At 37.9% G+C, this 26,830-nt stretch overlaps 1 protein-coding gene across 1 annotated transcript in view; it reads right to left on the reverse strand.

The window, feature by feature from the left end:
* Window positions 1-24,673, reverse strand: part of USP14 (ubiquitin specific peptidase 14) — a 50,212-nt gene extending 25,539 nt beyond the window's left edge. Inside the window, exons 1-5 of the mRNA XM_042909959.1 lie at window positions 24,459-24,673; window positions 18,749-18,894; window positions 15,362-15,394; window positions 2,019-2,123; window positions 1,201-1,304 (exon numbers count right to left, since the gene is read on the reverse strand). Coding sequence (XP_042765893.1) covers window positions 1,201-1,304; window positions 2,019-2,123; window positions 15,362-15,394; window positions 18,749-18,894; window positions 24,459-24,474 — 404 coding nt within the window. The 5' untranslated portion in view covers window positions 24,475-24,673. The remainder of the gene's footprint in view (window positions 1-1,200; window positions 1,305-2,018; window positions 2,124-15,361; window positions 15,395-18,748; window positions 18,895-24,458) is intronic.
* Between the last annotated feature and the right edge of the window lie 2,157 nt (window positions 24,674-26,830).

Raw genomic sequence — 26,830 nt, forward strand, 5'->3', positions numbered from 1 at the left:
TATAACTTACACACTTGTAACTGAACAATCAAAAGACAAACCATTTAAAACACAGGCAAAGGGGGCACCTGGGTTGAGTGTCCAACTCAGCTCAGGTCATGATCTCGCTATTTGTGAGCCTCATGTGGGGCTCACTGCTGTCAGCACAGAGCCAGCTTCAGATCTTCGGTCTCCCTCTCTCTCTGCCCCTCCCCTTCCCATGTATGCACGCACACACGCACTCTCGCTCTCTCTCAAAAATAAACATTTAAAAAAAAGATTAGAGTTAAAAAAAATAAAACACAGGCAAAGAATTTGAACAGACGTTTCTCCAAAGAAGATATACAAGCCAATAAATACATGAAAAGATGATCATCACGAGTCATTAGGTAATTACAAACAACAACTACAATGAGATACCATTTCACATTTAGGATGACTATAATCAAAGACATTTGAATAAAAAGACTGGCATGGAGGTGGAGCAACTGGAACTCTCTTACATTGCTGGTCAGAAGAGAAAATGGTGCCAAGCAGTTTGGCAGTTCCTCAAAATGCTGTTTAATGAAGAGTTACTACATGACCAAGTAATCCACTCATAATCAAAAGAAATGAAAACTGGTCTGCACAACAACCTCTCCCTGAATGTTCATGGTAGGTAACATTATTATAACAGCCTCAAAATGGAAACTAATCAAATGTTTATCAACAGATGAACAGATTAACATAATATGGTATGTCCATAGAGCTGAATATTCAGCCATAAAAAGGAATGAAGTACTGACATATACTACAATATGAATAAACCCAGAAAATATATTATGCTAAGTAAAAGAAACCAGTCACAAAAAATTACTTACTGTATGATTCCATTTATATCAAATGTCCAGAATAGGCAAATGGATAATACAGAAAGTAGATAAATGGTTGCCTAGAGCTGGAGGTGGGAAAGGTAAAAGGAGTGACTGCTCAGGAATAGGTTTCTTTCAGGAAGGAAGAAAAGAATCTAAAATTAGACTGTGATAATGGCTGTACAATCTTGTGAATATAATAAAGACCATTTAATCAAATACTTTAAACAGATGAACTGTACAATAAATGAGCATCTCAAATAAAGCTGCTAAAAAAACTATACACACAATGATACACTAAACACTACTCACCCAAATGTGAACCTCCCTTACCTACCAACAGGATTACAGCATTTCTCTTCTGTCTTACCTTTTAAGGGCATCTTTGAGTTCAGGCACGGAACGAATACACTGAACTGTGGCATTCATGTAACAAGTGTTACCAAGGTTTGTCAATCCACATGGTAATTCCATCTGATAAAGAAAAGGATTAACTCATTTTTATAAAATGACATAGCATGTATAAAATCCCTAAAATTTACACTTTGAAGTACAATTTACCAACTCATACCAATTTATATTCCACCTTCACCCAGAAGTAACAATGTCTTATATCCCACAATAGAAATGTGTACTTGCAACATGCTAATATTGTGTTTTTAATTCTCTTCTTGAAAATAATAAGAGAACAATCCTATCAGTCTTGCCCACCTTTGCAGGCTTATCATTAGAATGGGGTAACAAAGTATACATAGAAACACTTCAAAAAAAGAAAAAAATAACACTATAAAAATGCTCAATGATAAAAAAATAACATTTGACAAGTTTGTGTTAACCAGTTTTTTTAAAACAATATTGCAATTTAGGATACATTGTATGTATTTTCAACAAGGAAAATTTTAAGAATTTAAACAATCCAGCATTTAAACTACTTATCGTCTTTAAGCCTGTTTTCCCATAAAATAATAGCAGTTAGCATAACACTTATTAAAGATACTAATTGACTTTGCATTGAATTATCCAATTATACAAGGACTCCTCAAGCCAGTTTCAAAAATAAAACCTTTTACTACTAAAAACATACATCTTAATATTAACAATTAAATCTTTAAAACATTTAGATGCTACTTTCTGAAAGGCATCCTAGTAACTATAGCAATCAAATATATAAAACGTGGTATGTCTTACCGCAGATGCTAACTGTTCTTCGGTCATGTCTTCTACAAAGACAGTCTTAGCTGAGGGCTCCTCAGGAAGAGCATCTGCTGACCCCATCATTAGTAGAGTCATTCCCTATTTTTAAAACAAAAAAATTTAATTTCATAAAGATGCTCAAATGATGTGTATATCCAATAAAAGAAACCAGGTACAAAAAAAAAAAAAAAACAACACATACTGCATGCTTGTATTTGCCAGAAAAGGTAAATCTACAGAGACACCAAGTAGACTACTGGTTGCTAGGGCTAAAAGGTAGAAAGAGGGAGTGACTTTTAACACACACCCATTTTTTCCAAGGGTGATGGAATGTTCTAAAATTAGACTGTAGTGAAAGTTATACAACTCTCATCAATATACCAAAAATTACTGAGTTATTAAAAAAAAAAAAAAATTCTGAGCTGGCTGCTTCAGACCAGAGGTCACCTGCTTATCTGCAAAGGGGAGTGAAGAAACCAGAATGGTGGAACATCTGTATCTTAATTGTGGTGGTGGTTACAGGGCTCTATAAAATTAACCAAATTCAAACTGTACACTAAAATTTTACAGGTGAATTTTTTTTTAATTTTTTTTTTTAACGTTTATTTATTTTTGAGACAGAGAGAGGCAAAGCATGAACGGGGGAGGGTCAGAGAGAGGGAGACACAGAATCTGAAACAGGCTCCAGGCTCTGAGCTGTCAGCACAGAGCCCGACTCGGGGCTGGAACTCACGGACCGTGAGATCATGACCTGAGCCGAAGTCGGCCGCTTAACCGACTGAGCCACCCAGGCGCCCCCAGGTGAATTTTAATCCATATCAATTATGCCTCAATGAAGCTAGGGGAAAAATAAACACTGTCATAAAGACAGGTGAGAATGGGGGCACCTGGGTGGCTCAGTTGGTTAAACGCCCAACTTCGGCTCAGGTCATGATCTCACTGTCCTTAAGTTCAAACCCTGCATTCAGCTCTGTGCTGAAAGCTCAGAGCCTGGAGCCTCTTTCAGAGTCTGTGTCTCCCTCTCTCTCTGGCCCTCCCCCGCTCACACTCTGTCTGTCTGTCTCTCTCTCTCTCAAAAATAAACATTAAGACAGGTGAGAATGTTTACAATACTGGAGTGGAGGGAATTCTTGAAACGCTCATTTAGTGGAATCATTTCTCCCCATAACAAACTAAGCACAGGTAAGATTCTTTCTGTAAATGTCGATTTCTAACTGTAACAATTATTTACATTCGAATAGAATTATTTTGAGAGCATCAAACCCTCCATTATTAAAAATCATCAAACACATAAGTTAGTTCAAAATATCCAATTTTATAATTCTACACTGTCAGCCTAAGGGAACATTTATATTCAATAATATGTAACATTCCATACAATAGAAGAACAATATCCCCTCAAATCTCGTAATCCTGAAATGTGAACAATGTCTTACTACAGAAGACATGAGTGCATAAGAAGAGTAGGGAGATTTTAAGGAAAAAAAAAAAAAAAAAAAAAAAAGGAAGGCACCTGAGTGGCTCAGTCGGTTGGGCATCCGACTTCAGCTCAGGTCATGATCTCACGGTTTGTGAGTTCAAGCCCCGCGTTGGGCTCTGTGCTGACAGCTCAGCGTCTGGAGCCTCCTTCAGATTCTGTGTCTCCTCTCTCTGCCCCTCCCCAACTTGTGCTCTGTCTCTCTAGGTCTCTCAAAAAATAAATAAATGTAAAAAAAATAAAAAAAATAAAAAAGCCAGAAGTAGAAGTTAGAAAAAAAAAAGAAGATGAATATTTCTACATGAGGATTAAAATTAGAAAATTAATAAGGCTGGGGAACCTAGCTGGCTCAGTCAGTGGAGCATGCAACTCTTGATCTCAGGACTGTGAGTTTGAGCCCCATGTTGGGTGTATAAGTTAAAAATAAAGCCTTTAAGAAAATTAATAAAGTTGGGAATGCAAGCTTGTGCAGCCACTCTGGAAAACAGTATGGAGGTTCCTCAAAAAACTGAAAATAGAACTACCCTACGACCCAGCAATTGCATTACTAGGCATTTATCCAAGGGATACAGGTGTGCTGTTTCAAAGGGACACATGCACCCCCATGTTTATAGCAGCACTATCAACAATAGCCAAAGTATGGAAAAAACCCAAATGTCCATCAATGGATGAATGGATAAAGAAGATGTGGTGTATATATATGTGTGTGTGTGTGTGTGTGTGTGTGTGTGTATATACACACACACACACACACAAAATGGAGTATTACTCAGCAATCAGAAAGAATGAAATCTTGCCATTTGCAACTACGTGGATGGAACTAGAGGGTATTATGCTAAGTGCAATTAGTCAGAGAAAGACAAAAATCATATGACTTCACTCAGACGAGGACTTTAAGAGACAAAACAGGTGAACATAAGAGAAGGGAAACAAAAATAATATAAAAACAGGGAGGCGGACAAAACCTAAGAGACTCATAAATATGTAGAACAAACTGAGGGTTACTGGAGGGATTTTGGGAGGGGGGATGGGCTAAATGGGGAAGGGGCACTAAGGAATCTACTCCTGAAATCATTGTTGCACTATATGCTAACTAATTTGGATGTAAATTTAAAAAAATAAAAAATAAACTTAAATAAATACAAAGAAAGAAAATTAATAAAGTTAACAAACTCAGTCTTCATAGTACCTATGCTGAACTCCAATAACCTTCACTCCATCACCTGTTATTTTTAACTTAAGCTTTCTGTAAGATAATGGCAAAGCAATACTAAACCATCACTAAAGAATCTTTTTTCCAAAGACAACTATCCTAAGAAAACCAAATACTTAAAGAATATACTTGCAATAATTTTAGAAATATAATAGAAAAGAAAAAAATATTTAAAAAAGTAAACCTAATAAGATATATGTACTACTTTAATTTAAAAAAAAAACCTATAAAGCTTTAGAGATACAAAAAAACCAAAAACAAAAACAATACCTAAATAATAAACTGAAGGTAATGATTGATGTAGAGAACAAAGTTAAAAAGAAATATAGAAAAAAATGAAAATTCCTTACAATTTATAGCCCACTGCCAAGTACCCGAGACAGTCAGAGGAACCTTCCTCAAGGAGCTTATTAGCTGCCTCAGTGTTTATACATTGCTATAGGCAAAAGGCAACCTTAGCTTGACATTAGCCTGACCTCCAGGATCCTATAAAAAAATTCCTTTGGAATCTTCCTTTCTCTCTACCCCCTTCCCAAGCTATATGTTAGCAATCATCTTCCAAGCGTGTAGCCCACTGATATACATCTAAAGAGTCTCATGACCAAGTTTTACTAGACAGTAGTGAAAAACCTTATCCTAACAGCCCCTTAAGGTCCTAGAAACCTTGCTTCCAAATTCCTTAGAGACTTATACTATCCCTAAACCCCTCGCAACTTGAAAGTATGTATCTGTCACTCCTCACCATCTCAGTGCAGCTCTCTGCCCACAGATCCTGCCCTGTGGCTTTAATAAAACCACCCCTTCTGTATCAAAGACATGTAAAGAATTCATTCATGACCTATCACTCCTGAACCCCAACATTTTCACAGCAGTATCCAATTTCTAAACTGGAAACATTACTGTAAAGATGTGATTCCAAATTATTTCTTTCTGAAACTTTACAAAAGCATTCATGTAGCAAGTTTATACACACAATAATAGCTAAGAAATTTCTAAAGAATAAAGACTAAAGAAAATAGATTATGCAATGAAGAAGGTTGAGGAAAACTAAACAATAATTTAGAAAAAAAATAATCAGTTCTCACCTCATGGTATGCCATACCGGAAATGAATTACAAATTAAAGATGTAAAAATTGAAACAATTACGCAAACATGTAAGTGAATCCAAAATATATCTTGCTTTCCTGGAAGATTTTCTAAAATTGACATAAAAGATGAAAGAACTAATGTCACTGACTCCAAAAATCTTGAAAACTTCCAAGTTTAAATTACCAGTCAAAATTTAAAAGGAAAAACTAGAAAAAAAAAATTACACTATATAAAAGCACCTAAAGAAAAAAAATCAGTAAGGCAAACACACAATAAAAAATTGGGCAAAAGAGATAAATGTTAAGCAAAAGGGTTAAAATAAATTAATAATAAATTAAGCTAGAAAAAGCATACATTAAAACCAAAGTAGGGGCCCCTGGGTGGTTCAGTCAGTTAAGCGTCTAACTCTTGATTTTGTCTCAGATCATGATCTCACAGTTTGTGAGATGGAGTCCTACTTTGGGCTCTGTGCTGACAGCGCGGAGTCAACTTGGGGTTTTCTCTCTCTCTCTCTCTTTCCCTCCCTCCCTCTATCCCTCCCCTGCGCATGCTGTCTCTTTCTCAAAACAAATAAATTTTAAAAAAAGTAAAAGAAGGAAATGAAGCAAAGAAGTGAAAACATTAAAATAAGTGAACAAGCAAAGTTGATTCTTCTGTGGGGGCAGGGGTATCAATGAAATGGACACAAACCTCTGGGTAGATAATGAAAAAAGTGAGAGAAACCACAATTTGCCAATACAAGAGAAAAAAAAGAGAGAGAGAGAGAAAATAGCACTACAAACCCTAGAATTAAAGGATATTAAGAGTATATTATGCCAATCAAGTCAACAATTTAAACTGTAAATTAAATGGACCAATTCCTTAAAAGATACTAATTGCCAAAACTCATGTAAAAGAAAATTTAACATCTGAATAGTCCCATATTTATTAAATACACTAAATCTTAACTAAAAGTCTTCCCACAAAGAAAGCTCCAAGCTTCACTGGAGAATTCTATGAAACATGTGTAAAAAATCTTTCAGAAAAGAACTTCTTCAAACTAATGGTGAACATCTGTAAAACAACTCCAGCCAAGACTGGAGATTTTTCTCCTAAGATTCAGGGAAAAAGCAATGATGTCTACTATCAACCACTTCTACTCAACACTGCTGAAAATCCTAACCAGTGAAATAAAGCAAAGAAAAAAAGAGAAATAAAAGGGGGAATTGAAAAGGAAAAAATAAAACCATTCTTATTTGCAACATGACTGTATACCAACCTACATTATCCTAAACCCCAATATGTAAAAATCAGCAAAATCACAGGACACAAGATCCATATACAATAATTAATTCTACCTCTATATATTAGCAATAAGCCAAAAGATGAGATTTGAAAAACACCTTTATGATACCATCAAACCATGAAATACTTACTGACATTTAACAAAACATGTATAAGACCCTATATTGAAAATATAAAATACTGTTTTGAGAAATTTTAAGATCTAAATAATGGAGAGGTATATACCTTGCTTGTAAACTAGACGACTCGATATTAAGATGTCCCAATTTGAGGGGTGCCTGGGTAGCTCAGTCAGTGAAGCATCTGACTCTTGATTTTGGCTCAGGTCATGGTCCCACGGTTAATGGGAATTCTCTCTCACCCTCTCTCTCACCCCTCCCCACTCTCTCTCTCAAAATAATAAGCTTAAAAAAAAAAAAAGTCCCAATTTGATATATAGTATCAATGTAATTCCAATCAAACTCCCAGCAGACTCTTAGAAAATAAGCTGAATCTAAAAAGTGCAAAGGACATGCAAAGATCTTAGAATAGCCAATAGTTTTGAAAAAGAAGAACAATATTACTGGATATCACGTCTTGAATAATCAAGACTGTGGGAAGTGAATATTGGTATAAAGGTACATATACACACACCAACAGAATAGAATCCAGAAACAGACTTACATGTGCTCTCACCAGTGAACACTCATATGGGGAAAAAAAAATAAACTGCCAACCATTAGTTAACAACAAACACAAGAGTCTGCTCAAAACAGACGATATACCTAAATATAAAAGCTAAAACTTGTAAAAGTTTTAGAAAACAGAAGTCTCTTGTGACCTTGACACATGCAAAGACTTCTTAGATGGGACACGAATAGTCAAAACCATAAAAGAAACTGATAAATTATACTTCAACAAAATTTAAAACTACTCAACAAAACACATTAAGATAAAAGACTAAAAAACACAAACTAGGAGAAAATATCACAGCACATGTATCTCACAAAAGACTTGATTCCAATATACATCAAGAATATACAAAATGCAAAGAGATTTAAAAAAGGGGGGGGCGGCGCCTGAGTGGCTCAGTCAGTTGGACGTCTGACTTTGGCTCAGGTCATGATCCCACATCATGAGTTCAAGCCTCCCATCAGGCTCTGTGCTGACAGCTCAGAGCCTGAAGCCTGCTTCAGATTCTGTGTCTCCTTCTCTCTCTGCAGCTCACCCACTCAAGCTCTGTCACTGTCTCTCAAAAATGAATAAACATTAAAAAAATTTTTTTAAAGAATATACAAAATGCAATTAAGAAAATAATCCAATTAAAAATAGGTCAAGATTTGAACATATGTTTCACAAACAGAAGATAAACAAGTTGCCCATAAGCTCATGAAATCTGTTCAATATCATTAGTCATCACATAAATGTAAACTAAAACCACAAGAAAGCATCACTATACACCCACCACAAAGGTGAAAAGAAAAATGACTGACAACAATCAAATGCTGTGATGATGCAGAACAACTGGATCCATCATACATTGTTCACAGGAATGTACGATGGTACAACCACCACTATGGAAAGTATTTGGCAGTTTCTTACAAAGTTAAATATATAGCTTAACCACATGATCCAGCAATTTCACTCTTAGGTATTTACTCAAGGAAAATGAAAATATGCATCACTCGTAGGTATTTACTCAAGGAAAATGAAGGTTCACTGCAGTTTTGTTCATAATAGTCAAAAAGTATAAACACAAATATCCATCAAGAGAGGAAAAGATACAGGGCACCTGGGTGGCTGTGTCGCTTAGGGGTCCAACTCTTGGTTTCAGCTCAAGTCATGATCTCACAGTTCCTGAGATAGAGCCCCGCATTAGGCTCTGTGCTGAGTGTGGAACCTGCCTGGGATCTTCTCTCTCCCTCTCTGCCCTCCCTCATACACATGCACCCTCTCTCTCTCTCAAAATAAATGAACATTTAGGGGCGTCTGGGTGGCTTGGTCGGTTAAGCGTCCGACTTCGGCTCAGGTCATGATCTCACGGTCCGTGAGTTCGAGCCCCGCGTCGGGCTCTGTGCTGACAGCTCAGAGCCTGGAGCCTGTTTCAGATTCTGTGTCTCCCTCTCTCTCTGCTCATCCCCTGTTCATGGTCTGTCTCTCTCTGTCTCAAAAATAAATAAACGTTAAAAAAAAAAAAATTAAAAAAAAAAATAAATGAACATTTAAAAAAAAGAAAGATGGATACACACACACACACACACACACACACACACAAATTCAAGGAACCAAAACTGTATAATGGGCAAAGCTACCCAATATATGTTTAACTGTAGTCTCAAAAAAGGAGAGGGGCACCTGGGTGGCTCAGTTGGTTGAGCGTCTCTTATTTCAGCTGGGGTCATGATCTCAGTTTGTGGGTTCGAGCCCTACATGGGGCTCCTCCACGGTGACAGTAGGAAACCTGCTTGAGATTCTGTCTCTCTCACTCTCTCTCTCAAAATAAATAAACATTAAAAAAAAAAAAAAGAGTGAAGGAAGGGCACACAGAAAACAAAGAAACAGCTGAAACTTTTCCAAATGTAATAAAAACTAAAAACCCACAAATTCAATAAGCTCAAACAGAACATAAAGAAAACCTCTCCAAAACACGTAATTGCTGAAAAGCAACGAGAAAAATCTCAAAAGCATCAGGAAAACTAGAACCATTACATGCAAAGGAACAAAAGAATGACAGCAACTATGCAAATCAGAAAAGTTTTCATGTATTGAAAAAGTGTTAATCTAGAATTCTATACCTATCAAAAATGTCTTTCAAAATGAAGGTGACATAAAGAAAGAGCTCTTCAGAAAAACAAAATGAGCTATGAGAAAAATTCATAGATATGCTCTGCAAGAAATGTAGAGGTTCTTCAGGCAGGAGAAAATGGTATCTGCTGGAAATCTATATTTGGATCCAAGGGGAAGAATGACAAAAATGGTAAATATGACTTTTATACATTTTTAACCTCTTTAAATAATTATTTAAAGCAAAAATAGGAATCAAGTATAAGATTTCTAACATGTAGAAATAAATTGTATGACAATAGCAGCAAAGACCAGAAAAATGGAAGTATACTATCAGAAAAATCTTACATTATACTTGAAGTCATTTGTTATTTAAGGCAGATAAGTTAAAGATATGTAATATAAACCCTAGAGCAGCAGTTCAAAAACATCATCTTAGGACTCTTTATACTAAGAGGCAGCAAACTTTTCCTATTAAGGGCTATACAATAAATATTGTAGGCTTTCTGGGCCATACACAGCCCATACAACAAGGGTCAATGAATTTCAGAGGACCGAAATAATATTGGTATGTTATGGGACTGTAACAGAATCAAATTAGAAATGAATAACACAAACATACTAGAAAAAGGCCCAAATAACTGGAGATGAAACAACATAGTTCTAAACAATCTATCAGTCAAAAAAAACAGAAGAAAATATTTAACTGCATAATAAAAACATAGTATATCAAAAATTGTGGATACAACCACAAGCAATTAAAGATAAATAATTTTAAGTGTCTACATGAACAAAGAAGATATAAAAAAAGTCCATGATTTAAAAAAAAAAATTTTTTTTTTAACGTTTATTTATTTTTGAGACAGAGAGAGACAGAGCATAAACGGGGGAGGGTCACAGAGAGAAGGAGACACAGAATCTGAAACAGGCTCCAGGCTCTGAGCTGTCAGCACAGAGCCTGATGCGGGGCTCGAACCCACGGACCGTGAGATCATGACCTGAGCCGAAGTCGGACGCTTAACCGACTGAGCCACCCCGGTGCCCCAAAAAAAGTCCATGATTTAAGCACACACCTTAAAAAGCAATAAAATGAAGCAATGTAAATCCAAGGTAGGAAAAATGGAAATAATTTAAAAAGTAGGTATCAATAAAATAGAAAATAGGTAATATATCAACAGAGTCAAAAATTGAAAAGATTAACTGATAAATCCTTAGCAACACTAACCACCCTCCCCCCCCCCAAAAAGCAAAGACACATTAGTATCAGGAATGAAGAGGGGGAATATCAACAAATAAAGATAAATACAAAAGAATAATTAATGATTATTCTGGCAATGACTATTATGCCAATAAATTCCATATATTTAAACAAATTTTCTCAAAGAGAAAAATCACCAAAATGGACATAAAAAAGAGAAAATCTAAATACCCTGTATCTATTAAAGAAACTGAGTATTAATCAAATTCCAACATAGAAAATCCAATTCCATATAATTTATCCATGAATTCTAATCAAGTACTTACAGAAATTATACTAATCTTACACAAACTCATTTAGAAAAGAAAGGGGAGGGAATACATCCCCAAATAAAAATACTAATATTCCTCATGAACATATATATGAATATCCTTTTTAAAAAAATGAAGGACGCCTGGATGGCTCTGTTGGTTGAGCATACAACATCAGCTCAGGTCATGATCTCGTGGTCTGTGAGTTTGAGGCCTGAGTCAGGCTTTGTGCTAACAGCTCAGAGGTGGAGCTGCTTCAGGTTCTGTATCTCCCTCTCTCTCCGCTCCTCTCCCACTTGCGCTCTCTCTCTCTCAAAAATAAACACTAAAAAAATAGTAATAATTTTAAAATGAGAAAATAAAATCCAGCAATATATAAATGAGATAAATACATGATTTAATGGGTTTGTCCCATTCTCCAAGTGTTTGTCAACCCCTCTAAAATTCTTTCACAGAGTCAACACAATCAAAGCTGTTTTCATAATACCAAGGAAGTTACTGTCCCTTGTTCATTGTGCAGACACTTGCACTAATAGTGCAAAAAATTTTAACAGTTTAACACATATCAAAGTAATGACATCAAATGAACTGGTAAAAATGATTATTAAATCTCAACCTTTGAGTACATTCCTTTTTCATATTCTGTGCTATGGAATGGGAAGCATCCAATAAAAAAAATAAAAATAAAAACTTAACTTCTGGCAACCAAGATCTCCTTCAGTAGGTGAATAAACTGTGGTATATCCAGAAAATGGACTATTATTCATCGCTAAAAAGAACTGAACTATCAAAGCCATGAAAAGGCATGGAGGAAACTTAAATGTAGATTACTAAGTGAAAGAAGTCAATCTGAAAAGTCCACATACTGTAAGATTCCAATATGGGACATTCTGGAAAAAGGCCAACCCATGAGACAATGAAAATATCAGTGGTTATCAGAGGGTTGAAGGGAAGAAGGGATCAGGCACAGCATACAGAATTTGGGGCGGGGGGGGGGGGGGGGACAGTAAAACTATTCTGTAATGATACCATATTAGCGAATACATGTCATTATACATTTGTCCAAACTCACAGGATATGCAACACCAAGAATGAAACCTAATGTAAACCATGGATTTGGGTACCAATGATGTGTCAATGCATGTTGATCAATTACAACAAATGTGCCAAATTATGTGTAGGGGATGTTGGTAATGGAGAAGGCTCTGCATGTGTAGGGAGGAGGATATGTGGGAAAGCTCTGTATCTTCCACTTAGTTTTTGCTATGAACCTAAAACTGTTCTAAAAAACAAAATCTGGGGCACCTGGGTGGCGCAGTCGGTTAAGCGTCCGACTTCAGCCAGGTCACGATCTCGCGGTCTGTGAGTTCGAGCCCCGCATCGGGCTCTGGGCTGATGGCTCAGAGCCTGGAGCCTGTTTCCGATTCTGTGTCTCCCTCTCTCTCTGCCCCTCCCCCGTTCATGCTCTGTCTCTCTCTGTCCCAAAAATAAATAAAAAACGTTGAAAAAAAAATTAAAAAAAAAAAAATCTGTTTAAAAAAAAAAAAAAAAAAAAAAATCAATGAGAACAACATATCTGCATACCAAAGTATGATTATTTTCTTCAGGATAAGCTTTCATAAATGTCTGAGTTGCAAACTAGCTCTAGCAACTAGTTCGTTGCTTTCTTTTTAATTTTTTTTAATGTTTATTTTTGAGAGAGAGAGAGAGAGACAGAGAGGAGGGAAGGAGGGGCAGAGAGGGAAGGAGACACAGATTCCAAAGCAGGCTCTAGACTCTGAGCTGTCAGCACATAGCCCGATGCAGGGCTGGAACTCATGAACCGTGAGATCATAACCTGAGCCAAAGTTGGATGGTTAACCGACTGAGCCACCCAGGCACCCCTGGAGTAGTTGCTTTTGTAATGAAATACCATTTTTACTTACAACAACTACAAATTATGGGTTTTTATACTTGACTATTTAGCCAACATTTTCTCAAAAATAAATGAAGTGAGCTTGATGCCTTAGGAAAAACGGACTATAGTTGATGACAAAATTAGAGCTTTTGCGTGAAAATTAGAATGTTACATCTGTCACTAGGTACTTGGCAGCTCTATGTACTGTTGAGGTTGGTGGTGATATTAATGAAAGCCATTTTTTGGTATTGTATATTAAAATACATTAACATATGTAAGATCTAAAAAACTTAGGAAACGAGTCTTTTCCAAATGACCAATACATGATGTTACAAAATCATGCACAAGAATTAAGATCCACTGTAAGTGCAAAACAGACAAATAGATGTTTATGTTGGAAAGGTCACTGATGTGGTTTCTACCACAAACTAACCAATTATAAACTATCACATGTTAAGTTCTGGTGTACTAGGAAAGAAGAATGTTCACGATTTTATCTTAAAAGACCACTCCCTTTTCCCACTATTTGACTATGTGAGGCCAGATTTCTTATAAATACTTCAACCAAAACAACATATCACAACATACTGAATGAAGAAACAAATATGAGAGTTCAATTATCTTCTAATTAAGCTAGCTTTTTTTTTAATTTTTTTTTTTTTAACATTTTATTTATTTTTGAGACAGGGAGAGACAGAGCATGAACAGGGGAGGGTCAGAGAGAGGGAGACACAGAATCTGAAACAGGCTCCAGGCTCTGAGCTGTCAGCACAGAGCCCGACGCAGGGCTCGAACTCACGGACTGTGAGATCATGACCTGAGCCGAAGTCGGCCGCTTAACCTACTGAGCCACCCAGGCGCCCCAAGCTAGCTTTTAAAGAGATTTGCAAAAACATAGAATGCTGCCAGTCATTTCATGTATTTTTTGGAAAACATTTACAAAAAAAAATTAACATGTAATGCGTCTGTTATTGTTATTTCTAAATAGTTTAATTTCAGTTTTAATTTCTAATATATCAATAGATATAACTCACATATACAAAACTCTTTGGGGTTTAGAAATAATATTAGAGTATAAATGGGGTCACAAACACCAAAAAGTATGAAAGCCACACATCCCAGGAATGCCAGGTTTAACAATTAAAAATCAAGAAGACTAACCAGATTATCAGAGTAAAGTAGGAAAATCATAGGACCTTTTTAATAACCACAAAAAGCACTTAACAAAATTCAACAGCCATTCATAATTTAAAAGGTCTTCATGAAATGAGTGAGCTAGAATAAAACAAAGATGCCCATTTTCATCACTTTCTATTCAACAATGTGTTAGAAGTCCTAGCCCAGGGAAGTATGGCAATAAAAAGAAACAAATCTTAAAGACTGGAAAGGAAGAAGTAAAAATAACTCTATTTGCAGAAAACATGCACATGTACATAAAAAGCCCCAAGGGGATCTAGAAAGTAACTACTCAAAGTATTAAGTGAATTTAGTAAGGTCAGGATAAAAATAAACCGATCTACCCATGAACTAGAAAACAAAATTTTTTTAAAATATCATTTTCAACAGCCAAGAAACACTACATTCCAAGAATCTAACAAAAACCATGAAGATCTCTATCTACACAGAGAAGCTACACAATTCTGCTAAGAGAATATAAAGGCCTAAATAGAGTACATCATAGTTAAGCATTTTAATACTCAATAGGAAGATGCCCATTCTCCCCAAAATGAACTACAGAACCAATACAATCTCAAAATTCCAGGAGTCCATTTGTAAAAATTAACAGACTTATTCTAAAATTAGAAGAAAATGCAAAGAAGCTAAAATATTCTGGCAGAGGTTGGAGAACTTAATCTCATTTCAAGACTTACAAATTTTAGTAACTAAGTTGTAATCAAATGTATCAATGACACAGGAGTCCAAAAATACAATTCCAAGTGATTTTCAAGAAAGACTCCAAGATGAGTCAACGGGAAAAGGCAAGTATTTTCAACAGATAGTGCTGGAACATATATATACATATATATGGAAAAAGGCATTTAGAATGTATTTTGGTATAATAATTAAGAAATTGCATTATAATAAGTGTTATGATAATACTTACATTTTTTATTTTGATGTTTCCCCAATCATCATCCTGTTTTAAAGACAAATAAAAAACATTTAACCACGGCTGTATAAATTGAACATATTCTAATAATCAACTAATTTTAAAGGTATCCAGGGGCACCTGGGTGGCTCAGTCAGTTAAGTGTCTGACTCTTGACTTCAGCTCAGGTCATGATCTCACAGTTGATGGATTCAAAGCCCCATGTTGGGCTCTGCACTGACAGTGTGGAACCTACTTGGGATTCTCTCTCTCTTCTCTCTCTGCCCCTCCCCCACTCTCTCTCAAAAGAAATAAACTTTAAAAAACAACAAAAAAAGCTACTCCAAAACAGTTTTTTCTTTACGTACATTTTACTTAAAATTACTATAATCAAAAATACTTGGGGGTGGGGGGGTGGCACCTGGCTGGCAGGGTTGAGCATCCCAACTCTTGATTTCAGTTCAAGTCATGGTCTCACAGTTCCTGGGATGGGGGCCCGACTTCGGGCTCTGCACTGACAGTGGGAGCCTGCTTGGGATTCTCAGTCTCCCTCTCTCTCTGCCCCTCCTCCACTCTCACACACAAGGGCACACATGCACAGTCTTAAAGCCAGTAAGTCTAACAATTGCTTAAACTACAAAAGCCACAATCTAAAAGACAATAAACCTAACAGTTCCAAAAAGACTAAAAAACATTTAATTGATGACAGATACTAATTTTTTTGCATGTTTGTTGCATGTATACAACTAGCAAAGCTAATAACTAGCTTACAAGACAGGAATGAAGAGTAATTTATAAAATAAGATCTACATAATTAGAACAATTATATAATTTATTACCAAAAGTAGGAGATTCTTAGGAATCAAAGTGCTATTAAAAATTATACCAGGGGGGTGCCTGGGTAGCTCAGTTGGTTAAGTGTCTAACTTCAACTTTGGCTCAAGTCATGAGTTTGAGCCCCACATCAGGCTCTCTGTTGTCAGTGCAGAGCCCACTTCAGATCCTCTTGTCCCTCTCCCTCTCAGCACCTCCCCCACTCACACTCTCTCTCCCAAAAATAAATAAACATTAAGAAAAAATTATACCAGGATTACCAGAGGCAAACTAACCCTTAATAATATCTGCTGTGTCTACAAATGTTTTTCAAATCCTAAATTTCACATCTATGAAGCAATTAAATACTTTTACCTCAATATATTCAATTAAAACCAGATATTTTTTTTCATGCCATGATTGGCCCACAGGTATTTTGCCTAACCTCAGTACTTTTCCTTTTTTTTTTTTTCTTCCAAGACTTATTTAAACTCAAGTTAGTTAACATAAAGTGTAGTATTGGTTTCAGGAGTAAATTTAGTGATTCATCATTTATATACAACACCCAGTGCTCACCACAAGCACCTCCTTAATGCCCATTACCCATTTAGCCCAACCCTCCCACGAACCTCCCCTCCTACAACCCTCAGTTTGTTCTCTAAAGTGAAGAATCTCTTATGGTTTGCCTCCCTCTGTTTTTATTATTTTATTTTTTCTTCCCTTCACCTATGTTCATCTACTTTGTTTCTTAAACTCCACATATGTTACTCCTTCCCTTTTACTGAAGATGCCAGGCACTCAATATGCTTCCCTTTGATGGTGCCACTAATTAGCTCTCTGGACACCCTGCTTTAAAGCCCAACAGTAACTTCCTAAATGCCCTTCTCAGTTTAAGGGTTATTACTACAAATCATAAGGAATGGTAACTATATATGCTCCCTCAGATCACTTAGTTATCTGAGCTCACACAAAATTGGAAAATGAACCCAGATCTGCCCGACTTGTAAATCTTCTGGTGCCTTACTATATATTACTTAAATCTCTCCGACACTGGGGTGCCTGGGAGGCTCAGCTTATTAAAGATGGACATGAGGGGCGCCTGGGTGGCTCAGTCGGTTGAGCGGCCGACTTCGGCTCAGGTCAATGTCTCACGGTCCGTGAGTTCGAGCCCCGCGTCGGGCTCTGTGCTGACAGCTCAGAGCCTGGAGCCTGCTTCAGATTCTGTGTCTCCCTCTCTCTCTGACCCTCCCCCGTTCATGCTCTGTCTCTCTCTGTCTCAAAAATAAACAAACATTAAAAAAAAAAAATTTTAAAGATGGACATGAGCTCAGGTCATGATCTCACAGTTTGAGTTCCAGTCCCGCATCAGGCTCTCTACTATGAGTGCAGAGCCCACTTCTGGATCCTCTGTCTCCCTCTCTTTCTGCTCCTTCCTCCTTCCCTCTCAAAAATAAACACTTAAAATAATAATAATCTCTCTGATGCTAAGTTTTCTCATTTATGAAATTATAAAACACATTTATTCTCATTTTTAAAATACATATAGGTGAGAATTAAATAAAATAAAAGCCTGGAACAGAATAAGTATTCAGTAAGTGATAACTATCAGTAGTCAGTTTCATTTAATTACCATTTTTCTGTAATTCTCCACAGTACACCACCAGTATACAGCTCATCACAAATTAGGTTACCAACCTCCCTAATGACCAAAAGCTCATACTGTAACTTGGAGGGAAAACAATGTTTTCTTCACCAACATCTCTTACTGCCCAGCTTACAGGGGCAACCAAGCCCTATCTCTATAGTTACCTACAGCTCTTCAGTATTTCATACCTAACTCTTGAGGATAGTACCTTTTTAAAACTATACTTACATAGTATTACAAACAATAATACTTGCATCTTTTTGTGGCCCATCACCAATGATGCCAGTAAGCTTAAACTCATAATTGTAGTCAATGTGATCATTCCAAGGGAAAATTATGTTCCCTGCTCTTTTTAAGCAAAATTTTTTGTCACCAAGTAGGTGTTAGATAGTAATTACTCTTAAGTGATAGGAGCTCCTTTTTAATGAGTAGAATGCAAAACAGGCCAAAATAAAAAATTAACAGTTTTCCAGTATTCCAGAACTGGGGCTTTGGTAAAGATGTTGTAATACTTTGATTTACAACATTTGAATGTATGTACAAAAATACTTTCTGTGGTCTTTTCCTTTTAAGCAACTTCCATATTTCTAACAGAGATAAAATTTTCTCCACTCCTATAACAGGAAATTACTAAGGATATATACACAGATTTTTGTATTTGTCTAAACAAAATACTTTTAACACACCCTCACAGGAAAAAAATCCAAACAGAGATACATGGAAAGTTCCACACTCCTCTGACCCCCCAGGAGTATTCACTGATACAATGCATTTTAAAATAAAAATTTTGATGATGCTTTAATGTTCTTTCCTACACTAACATGAATAAAACCACTTTAATCTCATAGACTATATACTCTCACCAAATAAAATACCTCAACTGCTGCATTTTCTGGTCTTTGCAGTCATTATATAATATCATATAATGAAAATTTGGACTTTACCTTCAACGTTCCTCCTTTCACCATAACTTTCTGTCTGGCCGGCTGGACTCCAGTCAGTGCAAAAAGCTGAGCCTTGAACACCATTGGAGGTTCATCAGTGTTCAATTCTACACCTTCAAACTTCTCCTTTCCCCATTTCACAGTAACTGGAAATAAAACCATAATTTACTTTTTTAATTTATAAAATAACAGGACTTTAGATTTAGAAGATCCCCAGGGAACCTATTAGTTTGGCTTTCAAGAACTAGCCTGTCATTCCTCTTAATATGCTCACAATGCCTACCTTATCAGGAATGATGTGAATGCAGTAGGTCCTGAATAAAATTTAAATGAATCTAATCCAACTTCTTACTTGACACAGAAATGGGGTCTGAACATGACTGATTCACTAACATCACAAAATAGTAAATATTCAAGTCTTCTGAATCCTACCCTAATAATCTCAGCAAAATATGATCACACTGAAATACTTCCCACAATGAGGTTCAAGGACTTCAAAATATGTTTAACTAAGCAACTATTAAAATTAGTACATACAACTGGAATAGAAAAATAAAGTTTAGAAAGATAATTTGAGAGAAGAAAAAAATGCTTGTAAAAATAAAGCATATTTAAAACAGGCCAAGGAATACAGATTCTGGATTATAAGAAAAGCTCCATGGGAGAATTGAAAGGTGTGGTTCCTAAGCCAGAAGTGGTCAAATATTAAGAAAAATCCAAAGATACAATTATTAAAAAATCCTACTTTAATCATTTGGATGGCTATTAAAAAAGAAGAAGAGAAAGAAAATACCAAGTGCTGCTGAGGATGTAAATAAACTGGAACCCTTTATATTCCTGATGGGAATATAAAATACAGTACAGCCACTGTGGAAAAGGTATGGAGGGTCTTTAAAAAATTAAACTTACCATGTGATCCAGCAATTCCATTTCTAAATATATACCCAAAAGTGTGAAGCAAGGACTCAAATGAATATTTGTACACCCAGTGTTTACAGCACATTATTCTGAATAACCTAAAAGATGTGAGCAATCCAAGTGTCCATCAACAAATGAACAAAATACGGTACAGACATACAATGGACAGTATTCAGCTTTAAAAAGTAATGAAATTCAGGGGTGCCTAGGTGACTCAGTCAGTTGAGCATGTGACCCTTGATTTAGGCTCAAGTCATATCCCACGGTCATAGGACTGAGCCCCAGGTCAGGCTCCATGCTGAGCGTGGAGCCTACCTATGATTCTTTTTTCTCTGTCCCTCTACCCCTCTCCCCACCTTGTCTATGCACGTACTCTAAGATAAAAAAAATTAAAAGTAATCAAATTCTTACACCTGCTATACAACATGGATGATACACTAAGCAAAATAAGCCAGATACAAAAGGACAAATACTATGATTTCCCTTATGTAAGGTACCTACAGTAGTCAAATTCATAGAGACAGAAAGTAGAATGGAGGCTGCCAGGAGTTGTGGGTGAGGGGAAATGCAGAGTTATTTTTAAAAGGTACAGAGTTTCAGTCTAGGAACATGAAAAAGTTCTGAAGGTAGACGGTGATGATAGTCACACAACAACATGAATGTACTTAATGACAAAAAAAAAAAAAGGTACACTTAAAAATGGTTAAAATAGGGGCACCTGGGTGGCTCAGTCGCTTAAGTGTCCGACTTGGGCTCAGGTCAAGATCTCATGGTTTGTGAGTTCAAGCCCTGCATCAGGCTCTATACTGTCAGTGCAGAGCCTGCTTTGGATCCTCTGTCCCCACCTCTCCCCCCAACGTTGTGCATGTGCACACACTCTTCTCTCCCAAAAATAAATATTTTTTAGGGGTGCCTGGGTGGCTCAGTCAGTAGGGCGTCTGACTTCAGCTCAGGTCATGATCTCATGGTTTGTGGGTTCTGGCACCACATCGGGCTCTGTGCTCACAGCTCAGAGCCTGGAGCCTGCTTCGGATTCTGTGGTCTCCCTCTCTCTCTGCCCCTACCCCACTCACATTCTGTCTCTAGCTCTCAAAAATAAATTAAAATGGTAAAAAAAAAATGTTTAATAAACATTTTTTAAAATAGTATTTTATGTTACATATATTTATCATATGATAAAAAAATTTCAATCTGCCTCAAAAAAGAGCTAACTTTTAAAATACATAAAAAGAGGGGCGCCTGGGTGGCTCAGTCAGTTAGGCGTCTGACTTTGGCTTGGGTCATGATCTCACGGTCCCAGAGTTTGAGCCCCACATCGGGCTCTGTGCTGGCAGCTCAGAGCCTGGAGCCTGCTTCGGATTCTGTGTCTCCCTCTTTCTCTCTACCCCTCCCCCACTCACGCTCTGTCTCTGTCAAAAATTAATAAACATTAAAAAAATTAAAATACATAAGAAGAAGTAATAGTTGGTTTCCACTGAAAACTTCACACCTATTCAAATGAAAATCTCACAATAGTTGTCTGTTTTCCTGTAAGACCAAAATATGAACAACTAATCCTTACTATAAATCCCAATTCTTTCACCAATTCAATTAATGTGTTTAGCATTCATTCAATAAGCCCAGTAACAAGTATTGGGGAGACTCTATGAACCTTGAATCTAGTAAGAAGAGAGACTGGAGGAGAAAAAGTTAAAATAATTAACAATACCATATAAATATTATAAATGCTCCAAGATCACAAAGGAAACCTTCATGAGTGAAGAACAATTTCCTGGAAAAAGTGATAACTTTTAGTTACAACTATCAACTTTTTTTTTTAATTTTTTTTTTTTAATGTTTATTTTTGAGACAGGGAGAGACAGAGCATGAGCAGGGGAAGGGCAGAGAGAGAGGGAGACACAGACTCCAAAGCAGGCTCCAGGCTCTGAGCTGTCAGCACAGAGCCCTACACGGGACTCAAACTCACAGAGTGCGAGATCATGACCTGAGCTGAAGTCGGATGCTCAACCGACTGAGCCACCCAGGTGCCCACAACTTTTTTTTTTTAACATGTTTATTTATTTATTTTTGAGAGACAGCACACACTCAAGCCGGGGAGGGGCAGACAGAGAGGGCGAGAATCCCAAGCAGCCTCCACGCCAGCTGCACAGAGCCCAATGAGGGACTTGATCTCATAAGCCATGAGATCATGACCTGAGCTGAAATCAAGAGTCAGATGTTTAACTAATAGTTATAGGGGTGCCTTTGGCTATCAACTTTGAGTTGAGTCTCAAAGAAAAAATTAGATGTTATCCAAACACTTTGGATATATAAGCATTCCTGGAAAAGATAAGAAAAACATCAAAAGCATAAAACTGCATTATGTGTTATGAGATTTAAGTAATTCCCAGAGGGGTAAGAAGCTGGAACTGGAAACTGGCCAAGGATCAAGTCAAGAAAGATAAATAAGTCATGCTAAAACATACAGGCGTTGGGCTTTATGTTATAGAAATGTATGGGGCGCCTGGGTGGCGCAGTCGGTTAAGCGTCCGACTTCAGCCAGGTCACGATCTCGCGGTCCGTGAGTTCGAGCCCCGCGTCAGGCTCTGGGCTGATGGCTCGGAGCCTGGAGCCTGTTTCCGATTCTGTGTCTCCCTCTCTCTCTGCCCCTCCCCCGTTCATGCTCTGTCTCTCTCTGTCCCAAAAATAAATAAAAAACGTTGAAAAAAAATTAAAAAAAAAAAAAAAAAAAAGAAATGTAAAATTCCTGAAAGGTTTTTTTTAAAGGCCACTTCAGTCTATTTTGAACATTGTTATCACTCTAGCAGCAGGTGGGGAAATGGGTTTGAAGAGGGCACAACTGTAATCTTGAAATAAGCAAGGAACATAGAACAATAGCACAAGAAAAAAACAGGACAAAACCAAAACAGTGTTAGAAATAATGAAGAAGAGGGGCACCTGGGTGGCTCAGTTGGTTGAGCGTGCGACTTGGCTCAGGTCATGATCTCACGGTTTGTGAGCTCAAGCCCCATGTCTGGCTCTGTGCTGACAGCTCAGAGCCTGCAGCCTTCTTCAGATTCTGTGTCTCCCTCACTCTCTGCCCCTCCCCCGCTCATGCCGTGTGTGTGTGTGTGTGTGTGTGTGTGTGTGTGTGTGTGTGTGTGTGTGTGTGTATGTGTGTGTGTGTGTGTGTCTCTCTCTCTCTCTCTCTCTCTCAAAAATAAATATTAAAAAAAAAATTTAAGAAATAATGAAGAACCCATCTGAAATTGACTTAGCTGTGTCACCATGAACAAGTTACTTTAATTTTTTGCTCACCCATCAAAGAGAATCCTACCAGTATCACAGGATTATGTTGAAGATTGAAACAAAGCAACGTTATAAAAACACTAGCTTTGTGCCAGGTATACATATTAATTTTTATGGCACTTATCCTTACCCATATACCAATCTGGATATTTAATTTTTTACTAAAACTTATGAAATGGTACTTAAAACGTTCTCATTTTAATATAGAGGTTTTTGCAGAACCTGATATACAGAATCTCAAAATGGATAAGTCAAAGGAAGAAACCTTAGAAATCTACCCCAATTCTCTCATTTTGGAAATAAGGAAAAGATATGATTAAATATTTAAGATAGAACTTAATGTTTAAGATAGAAAGTTTGGTAAATATTAAGTATTTTTGAGGGGAACAGAGAGATGTTGGTAGTGTGTTTACATATTAGCATACACTGGTATTTATTGCCATTACTTAATTGATAACCCCTCAGTTCTCCATTGCATAAATAGAATATTTCAAGTACCATTCTACTGTTAATCATGGCTTTAGAAAGACATAGAGCAATCATTAAAGCATTCAAGATTCTAGAACATCAAGAATCAACCTCGAGATTAAACATTATTCCTTTGTTTCATACCATTCTTTGAAAATGCTGAATCTTCAATAAAGGAATCATGATAAAGTCAGGAATGGCCAATGAATCACACATCCATAGCTAACCGAAGCCACTACATACATTTCAGGTGCCATTTTGAATAAGACTAAGAAACAGCAAGGGCCATTAACTAAGTGAAAATGTGATCCCTGGCCAATACCTTGGAGCAAAATAAAATAAAACAAAAACTGTCAAACGCCATTTAAAAGGAAATTACGCCTGTGGATATCTGTATTCATCTAAGTCTCAATGCTAACGCTATGCTTCAGACACAGAAGCCCAATGTAACGTCTGATGAAATGAAAGCAAAGCAAAAAGTTCGCAGTATGCCTCAGGATAAAACTGAAATTGGTATAAAAAGGATGCCTGAGCCAAAGGCTGCAAAGGGTAAGCTATGGGAAGCTACTGACAGAAACCCCAAGCACGATGAAAGCTAACCTTCCATCTCCGGTCCTTCCATCCCACCCTTACCCCTCCCTTCCACAGCTACCACTAATGAGCCCAAGAAAAGCCCCGCTACACCTCTAGCCTGCTCCCGGGTGCCTCAGGACACACCCTCACCTCTCCCGGTTCACTAGGACAGCGACAGAAACTATTCTGCAGAGTCACCACTCCAAGTGGCTGACTTGCGCTCCCCATCTCCACTCCCCCACCCACCCAGGGCCAGGAGGGGCAGCAGTCCCTCAAGCTGCAGAGCTCAGAAATAGCGGGCAGAGAGAAAGGGGCCAGGGTCATCGCCACGCCGCAGTCACCCCGACGCACGCCTTCCCGATCCCCTCCCCCGTCCCGTTCTCAGCCGGGTGCCCGGCCTGAAGGCCAGGCCTACTCAGAGGCCTAGCACAGAACGGAACCGCAGGGCGAGCGGAGAGCTCACCTGAATAAAGCGGCATGGCGGCACAAAGGGCGGCGGCGGCGGCGCAGGAAGGCTGGGCCTGGCAAGGGCGTCGAAGGGAAAGGGACGCGATGAAGCTGTGGCGGCGGCCAAGGCGGAGGCGCGGTAGTGGCGGCAGCACGGGTGCGACGAGAGTCTCATTCAAACCGGCCACTGACGATGACGCAGCAACACGCAGTTTACCCGCCCACGGAGCCACAGGGCAACTGCAGGAGAAGACCCAGCGCAGAGCCGGCGAGGCGGGGCCTACTGGATGGAAAGCCAGGAGAGGCGGGGGCGCGCGAGGCGGGGGCGGACAAATGCGAGCCTGTGGCCCCTGCACCCGTACAGGTGCACGCCTGCGCAATGCACGCCGCTGCCCAGCGCCCACCTCAAAGTGGGCCAGGCCTCGCCCTGCCTGGTCCCCGCCGAAGTGCGGAGTTGGTTTTCTGGCGGCTGTCTTTTTTAAAAAGTCTTTCTCCCTTTTTTTTAAAGAGTGGTTCGGCTTGAGACGGGCATTTTTTTTTCTTGTTAATATAGGCGGGAGAAGAGCTGAGAGAGGCCTCGCTCCGCCCCTCACCTGAGTCTGTCTGCTTATTAATAAAAATATCCAACTCTCCCTCTCTGGATTTTGTGACAAATGCGTGTCAAAAAGCTTTGCATACTGCGGAGATAGGTCAGCCTTGATTGTAACGTATTACTGTTGTTTTTAACAACCGTTTCAGACCCTAGGTTGGATCCAGTAAGATAGAAAAAATGCCCTAAGATAGTCGGGAGTTACCTGTAGCCCTCCACTTATTGGTCTTGGACCTGTTCCCCCAGGAAACAGAATTTGAATACATGGTTTCTGAGGCCTCTTCAAACTCTAAATTATCCTGGGAGAGGGAAATTCAAGCATTCTAATTGAGAAGAAGGCCTGTAAATGAAAGGAGAAATTTCAAAGAAATTCGAATTATATTTGAGGTACTTCTTGAGGTAACAGGGACTTTATAATGACCCCAAATTCTGAAAAAGTATTTTTTTTTAATTTTTTTTTTAACGTTTTATTTATTTTTGAGACACGGAGAGACAGAGCATGAACAGGGGTGGTCAGAGAGAGAGAGGGAGACACAGAATCCGAAACAGGCTCCAGGCTCTGAGCTGTCAGCACAGAGCCCGACGCGGGGCTCGAACTCACGGACTGCAAGATCATGACCTGAGCCGAAGTCGGCCGCCTAACCGACTGAGCCACCCAGGCGCCCCTGAAAAAGTATTTAAACTGTCCATATTGCAAAACATAAAAATGATGTCTGTAATATTAAGTGGAAAGATTATGACAAATTTATTGAGCATTATGATTTTAAGTACATAAGATTAATGGTCATAAAGACTTGTTTGAATCCAGTTGTTACTAGCTGTGTGACCTCTCTGAACCTCAGTTTCCTTCTCTATGAAATCAAGGGAATAATATCTACATTATAGGATTGTTATGAGAATTAAATAAGATCATACACAGAGGATGCTTAGCAGAGTGCATTGTACCTAGTACACCACAAATATCTATTACAGATTATACAATAAAAACTGAAGAGGGAATTTGTATGGTATGGTTAGAGTAGTGGTCTATGGGTAGTTTTATTCTCTATTTTCCAAATGTTTAGTCATATAGTTGTATAAAATATACCTGTTTATTTCATTTTAATTCCAGTATATTAACATACAGTGTTATGTTAGTTTTAAATGTACAATATAGTGAGTCAGCAATTCAATACAGCACACACTGCTCATCACAAGTGCACTCCTTGATCCCCACCACCTATTTCACCCACTCCTGACCCCCCTCCCCTCTGGTAACTATTACTTTGTTCTCTGTAGTTAAGAGTCTGTTTCCTGGCTTGTCTCTCTCTTTTTTCTGAAATGTAGCTTTAAAAATATATTGGATATGGGTGCCTGGGTGGCTCAGTCAGTTGGGCATCCGACTTCAGCTCAGGTCATGATCTTACAGTTCGTGAGTTCGAGTCCTGCGTCGGGCTCTGTGCTGACAGCTCAGAGCCTGGAGCCTGCTTTGGATTCTGTGTCTCCCTCTCTCTCTGCCCCTCCCCAGGTTGCTCTCTGTCTCTCTCTCAAAAAATAAATAAATAACATTAAAAAAAAAAAAAAAAATATATATATATATATATATATATATATATATATATATATATATATATATATATATATATTGGATAGATCCTCTGTGAGAAAATTGTGTTGCCCTGTATGAAGTTCACAGTAAGGGAGGCCTAAAGATGGAAGGATGTCCCTGCAAATCACCTCTATACTGTACTCTGATTGTGTACTCTGTTTTCCCTCCAGTAACTTTAATCAAACATTTGTTTCTTTAATGTCTGTATTCC

Source organism: Panthera leo, chromosome D3 (genome assembly GCF_018350215.1).
Source record: "Panthera leo isolate Ple1 chromosome D3, P.leo_Ple1_pat1.1, whole genome shotgun sequence".
Classification (NCBI taxonomy): domain Eukaryota; kingdom Metazoa; phylum Chordata; class Mammalia; order Carnivora; family Felidae; genus Panthera; species Panthera leo.